This window comes from Bison bison, unplaced genomic scaffold (assembly GCF_000754665.1).
Source record: "Bison bison bison isolate TAMUID 2011002044 unplaced genomic scaffold, Bison_UMD1.0 scf7180017864331, whole genome shotgun sequence".
NCBI lineage: Eukaryota > Metazoa > Chordata > Mammalia > Artiodactyla > Bovidae > Bison > Bison bison.
Genome location: NW_011494903.1, coordinates 1,847,959 through 1,853,694, shown reverse-complemented (window position 1 = coordinate 1,853,694; position 5,736 = coordinate 1,847,959). Strand labels below are relative to the sequence as shown.

Sequence of the window (5,736 nt, the reverse complement as noted above, 5' to 3'; positions counted from 1 at the left end):
GATTGGGAAGATCCCCTGGAGAAGGGTTAGGCTACCCACTCCAGCATTCTTGCCTGGAGACTTCCTTGGACAGAGGAGCCTGGCAGGCTACAGTCCATGGGGTCGAAAGAGTCAGACACAACTTTGTGGCTAAACCACCTCTTTCACCTTCATCAAGAGGCTTAGTTCCTCTTCGCTCTCTGCTATCAGGGTAGTGTCATCTGTATATCTGAGGTTATTAATATTTCTCCCGGCAATCTAGACTCTTAATTCTACATCTAAAAGAATGCATCTGTGGGTTTCTCATCCTTCCCTCACCTTTTATAGAGAACAGACCAATAGCCGAACTAGCAGCCGCCTGGCGGATGGAGGGCAGGGTGTCACAGGAGTGAGGAGCCAGGAGGCCAAGGAGTGAGCCGATCTTAAAATTCTCTGGTGCCTGCAGGGTAAAGGAGGATCCCGAGGTGATGGGGTGGCTTGATGATGTTTCAGGATAGTCCCAACACTGGATATTAAGTCCTTGTTTCCTCCGTGCAGGTCCTTAGAATAAAATGGAATCTCGGACTTTCCAAGCGGACAGGCAAGCAAAGACAAATGAATCGCTTCACTCCCCGCCTCCAAATCTCCCCCTCCCCCCGCCCCCCGCAACCCCTCAGCCAGCTCCTGCTTGTACTCACAGTGCTGAGGGATGGGGCAGACCTCAGGGTGGCTCTCTGAAAAAACTCCGCCTGGACTGGAGATCCTTCACACGGGAGTTTTGGATTCCAGCGGCCTCCGAAGTCCTTGCTGTTAGCAGGCAATGACATCCACCCATTCTAGGGGCTTACTCACCTCGACATCATTTGTCAGAACTTTTGCGGTGATCTGGAAGGCTCTTTCTCTTTCCCAGTCTTTTTGTGAGACAAGCCACATTCGGAGAAGCTGTTGGTCAAAGAGTAAAAGTGCTTTCCTTCAGTTCAGTTCAGTTCAGTCTCTCAGTCGTGTCCGACTCTTTGCGACCCCATGAACTGCAGCAAGCCAGGCCTCCCTGTCCATCACCAACTCACGGAGTTCACTCAAACTCACATCCATCGAGTCAGTGATGCCATCCAGCCATCTCATCCTGTGTCGTTCACTTTTCCTCCTGCCCTCAATCTTTCCCAGCATCAGGGTCTTTTCAAATGAGTCAGCATCAGGCGGCCAAAGTATTGGAGTTTCAGCTTCAACATCAGTCCTTCCAATGAACACTCAGAACTGATCTCCTTTAGGATGGACTGGTTTGATCTCCTTGGAGTCCAAGGGACTCTCAAGAGTCTTCTCCAATACCACAGTTCAAAAGCATCAATTCTTCGGTGTTCAACTTTCTTCACAGTCCAACTCTCACATCCATACATGATCACTGGAAAAACCATAGCCTTGACTAAATGGACCTTTGTTAGCAAAGTAGTGTCTCTGCTTTTTAATGTGCAGTCTAGGTTGGTCATAACTTTTCTTCCAAGGAGCAAGTGTCTTTTAATTTCATGGCTGCAGTCACCATCTACAGTGACTTTGGAGCCCCCCAAAATAAAGTCTGACACTGTTTCCACTGTTTCCCCATCTATTTGCCATGAAGTGATGGGACCGGATGCCATGATCTTCGTTTTCTGAATATTGAGCTTTAAGCCAACTTTTTCACTCTCCTCTTTCACTTTCATCAAGAGGCTCTTTAGTTCCTCTTCACTTTCTGCCATAAGGGTGGTGTCATCTGCATATCTGAGGTTATTGATATTTCTCCTGGCAATCTTGATTCCAGCTTGTACTTCCTCCAGCCCAGTAGAGGAAGTTAAATAAGCAGGGTGACAATATACAGCCTTGACGTACTCCTTTTCCTATTGGAACCAGTCTGTTGTTCCACGTCCAGTTCTAACTGTTGCTTCCTGACCTGCATACAGGTTTCTCAAGAGGCAGGTCAGAGGCTGGTCTGGTATTCCCATCTCTTTGAGAATTTTCCACAGTTTCTTGTGATCCACACAGTCAAAGGCTTTGGCATAGTCAATAAAGCAGAAATAGATGTTTTTCTGGAACTCTCCTGCTTTTTCAATGATCCAGCAATGTTGGCAATTTGATCTCTGGTTCCTCTGCCTTTTCTAAAACCAGCTTGAACATCAGGAAGTTCACGTATTGCTGAAGCCTGGCTTGGAGAATTTTGAGCATTACTTTACTAGCGTGTGAGAGGAGTGCATTTGTGCAGTAGTTTGAGCATTCTTTGGCATTGCCTTTCTTTGGGATTGGAATGAAAACTGACCTTTTCCAGTCCTGTGGCCACTGCTGAGTTTTCCAAATTTGCTGACACATTGAGTGCAACACTTTCATAGCATCATCTTTTAGGATGTGAAGTAGCTCAAGTGGGATTCCATCACCTCCACTAGCTTTGTTTGTAGTGATGCTTCTAAGGCCCACTTGACTTCACATTCCAGGATGTCTGTCTCTAGATGAGTGATCACACCATTGTGATTATCTGGGTCATGAAGATCTTTTTGTACAGTTCTTCTGTGTATTCTTGCCACCTCTTCTTAATATCTTCTGCTTCTGTTAGGTCCATACCATTTCTGTCCTTTATTGAGCCCATCTTTGTATGAAATGTTCCCTTGATATCTCTAATTTTCTTGATGAGATCTCTAGTCTTTCGCATTCTATGTTTTCCTCTATTTCTTAGCATTGATCACTTAGGAAGGCTTTCTTATCTCTCCTTGCTATTCTTTGGAACTCTGCATTCAAATCTTTCCTTTTCTCCTTTGCTTTTTGCTTCTCTTCTTTTCACAGCTATTTGTAAGGCCTCCCCAGACAGCCATTTTGGTTTTTTTCATTTCTTTTTCTTGGGAATGTTCTTGATCCCTGTCTTCTGTACTATGTCATGAACCTCTGTCCATAGTTCTTCAGGCACTCTGTCTATCTGATCTAGTCCCTTAAATCTATTTCTCACTTCCACTGTATAATCGTAAAGGAGTTGATTTAGGTCATACCTGAACGGTTTAGTGGTTTTCCCTACTTTCTTCAATTTAAGTCTGAGTTTGTCAATAAGGAGTTCATGATCTGAGCCACAGTCAGCTCTCAGTCTTGTTTTTGCTGACTGTATTGAGCTTCTCCGTCTTTGGCTACAAAGAATATAATCAATCTGATTTTGGGGTTGGCCATCTGGTGATGTCCATGTGTAGGGTTTTCTCTTGTGTTGTTGGAAGAGGGTGTTTGCTATAACCAATGCATTCTCTTGGCAAAACTCTATTAGCGTTTGCCCTGTTTCATTCTGTACTCCAAGGCCAAATTTTCCTGTTACTCCAGGTGTTTCTTGACTTCCTACTTTTGCATTCCAGTCCCTTATAATGAAAAGGACATCTTTTTTGGGTGTTAATTCTAAAAGGTCTTGTAGGTCTTCATAGAACCATTCAACTTCAGCTTCTTCAGTGTTACTTGTCAGGGCATAGACTTGGATTACCGTGATATTGAATGGTTTGCCTTGGAAATGAACAGAGATGATTCTGTCATTTTTGATATTGCACCAAAGTACTGCATGTTGGACTCTTTTGTTGACTATGATGGCTACTGCATTTCTTCTAAGGGATTCCTGTCCACAGTAGTAGATATAATGGTCATCTGAGTTAAATTCACCCATTCCAGTCCATTTTAGTTCTCTGATTCCTAGAACGTTGATGTTCACTCTTGCCATCTTCTGTTTGACCACTTCCAATTTGCCTTGATTCATGGACCTAACATTCCAGGTTCCCATGCAATATTGCTCTTTACAGCATTGGACCTTGCTTCTATCAACAGTCACATCCAGAAGTGGGTGTTGTTTTTGCTTTGGCTCCATCCCTTCATTCTTTCTGAAGTTATTTCTCCACTGATCTCCAGTAGCATATTCTTTCATATTTATCCATTCTCATTCTCCTGCTCTCACTCTGCCTCTTCTGGAATAGGGTGCTGGCCTCCCCACAAACACTGTGTAAGTGGGCTGGCTCTGTGGTGTTGCTGGGGGGCTACGTGGGTCAGGCTAGATGAGTCCCCAGGAGGAGGCAGAGTTTGGAGGGTGACCTGGAGCACAGGTTAGGGTCCATGGGACCTACTCACATTGAACATTTCTTGGCAGTCCTCTGCTTTCATGTTATCCCACATCATGGTCCTCAGCAGCTTTCCGAGAGCATCCATGGATCGTTCGTAGAGAAACTGAAATGAAGTGAGTGACAGTGAAGCTGAGAGCACGCGTTCATTCAAGTTCATTCATTCTACCCGGTTCTTCACCCTCCTCCGGCCTCGCCCCCACATACTTGGATGTGCTCCTTGTCTTTGTCCGTCTCGCCCTCATTTCTGAGTTTTTCCAAGGGTGGAAGGGGCAGCAGCCTCCGAATATTCTCCTCAAGAATATTAAGATGGTCATTCAGTGAGAGTTGAGGTTTCAATTTACTGAAATGAGAACCACGTGGAGAAGTGGATATTATATCGCCAAACAACACACATCTCAGTTGAGTTCCAGAGAACTGAGGATCTGAAGGGGCTTGAAGGGGTCAGATGCATTTCTGATGGAAATGCAATGTTGAAGGAGATGGTAACAGGAGTAGAGAAAGATTGGGGACATAAAACCAGACTGTAAGTCTAACTTATTACAGTGATAAACAAACCATCACTTGCTTGGCATTACTTAATCCTTTATTGTATGATCTAACATTTATCTACTTATTTTCTTCAGCACTCAAGTTATGTGTGTATGTGTGTGTGAGTGACTGAGAGAGAGAAGAGAGATTCTAAGTTTGGAACAGTGAGTTTTATCTATGTCATATGTCCTTTCATGTCATGTGTCATCCCTGATGGCTCAGTCTGGCAAGAATCCGCCTGCAATGCCAGAGACAAAGGGTTGATCCCTGGGTGGGGAAGATCTCCTGGAGAAGGAAAGAGCAACCCACTCCACTATTCTTGCATGGGAAATCCCATGGACAGAGGAGTCTTGTGGGCTACTCCCCATGAAGTTGCAAGAATGGAACACAACTTAGTGACTAAATACCACCTATAAACACAGGAGTAAATGACACTGGAACCTTCCTTTTCCTTTCTCACTATCTGACATATAGTATAGACATGAGGATATAAAGAAACCTGGATATAGCTTAGGAACATGTAAGTATTCAGTAAATATGAAAACCTCCATTTGTTATTAGATAAATGTAAGCTAAGACAATACAACACCACTTGTCTGCAACAAAATTAGCAAAAAAATAAAAAATGATGACACTGTCAGAGAAGGGTGAAACTGGTTCTCTTACAGGGCTTCCCTTGTAGCTCAGCTGGTAAAGAATCTGCTTAAGACCTGGGTTTGATCCCTGGTTTGGGAAGATCCCCTGGAGAAGGGAAAGGCTACCCACTCCAGTATTCCAGCCTGGAGAATTCCATGGTCTATAATCCATGGGGTTGCAAAGAGTCTGACATGACTGATAGATTTTCACTTTCACTTGCACAGAGGAGTAAAAGTCAATAAAGCTGCGACAGCTTTATTGAATGTTAAATGTGTTGATATATAGTGTGCAATCTTCTCATCCTTATTGTCTGGCTGGCTATTTAAAAATATCAACTTATTGAGGCATAATTTATGCACAACAAGCTGCATCCATTTAAAGTGTGCAATCAAATAAATTCCACACTCATGAAACTACCACTATAAGCAATACAGAACATTGCTATCAGCCCCCAGTTTTTCCTGATGCATCTTTGCAATTCATCTATTCCTCCACCTTGGTCCAAGGTAACCACTGA

The 5,736-nt window shown here is 43.8% G+C and overlaps 1 protein-coding gene across 1 annotated transcript in view; it reads right to left on the bottom strand.

Annotated features, from left to right (window-relative positions):
- The window catches only part of MROH2B (maestro heat-like repeat family member 2B), a 76,649-nt gene that overhangs the window by 22,821 nt on the left and 48,092 nt on the right, over positions 1–5,736 (bottom strand). Inside the window, exons 25-28 of the mRNA XM_010853719.1 lie at positions 4,260–4,395; positions 4,063–4,158; positions 811–900; positions 298–418 (exon numbers count right to left, since the gene is read on the bottom strand). Coding sequence (XP_010852021.1) covers positions 298–418; positions 811–900; positions 4,063–4,158; positions 4,260–4,395 — 443 coding nt within the window. The remainder of the gene's footprint in view (positions 1–297; positions 419–810; positions 901–4,062; positions 4,159–4,259; positions 4,396–5,736) is intronic.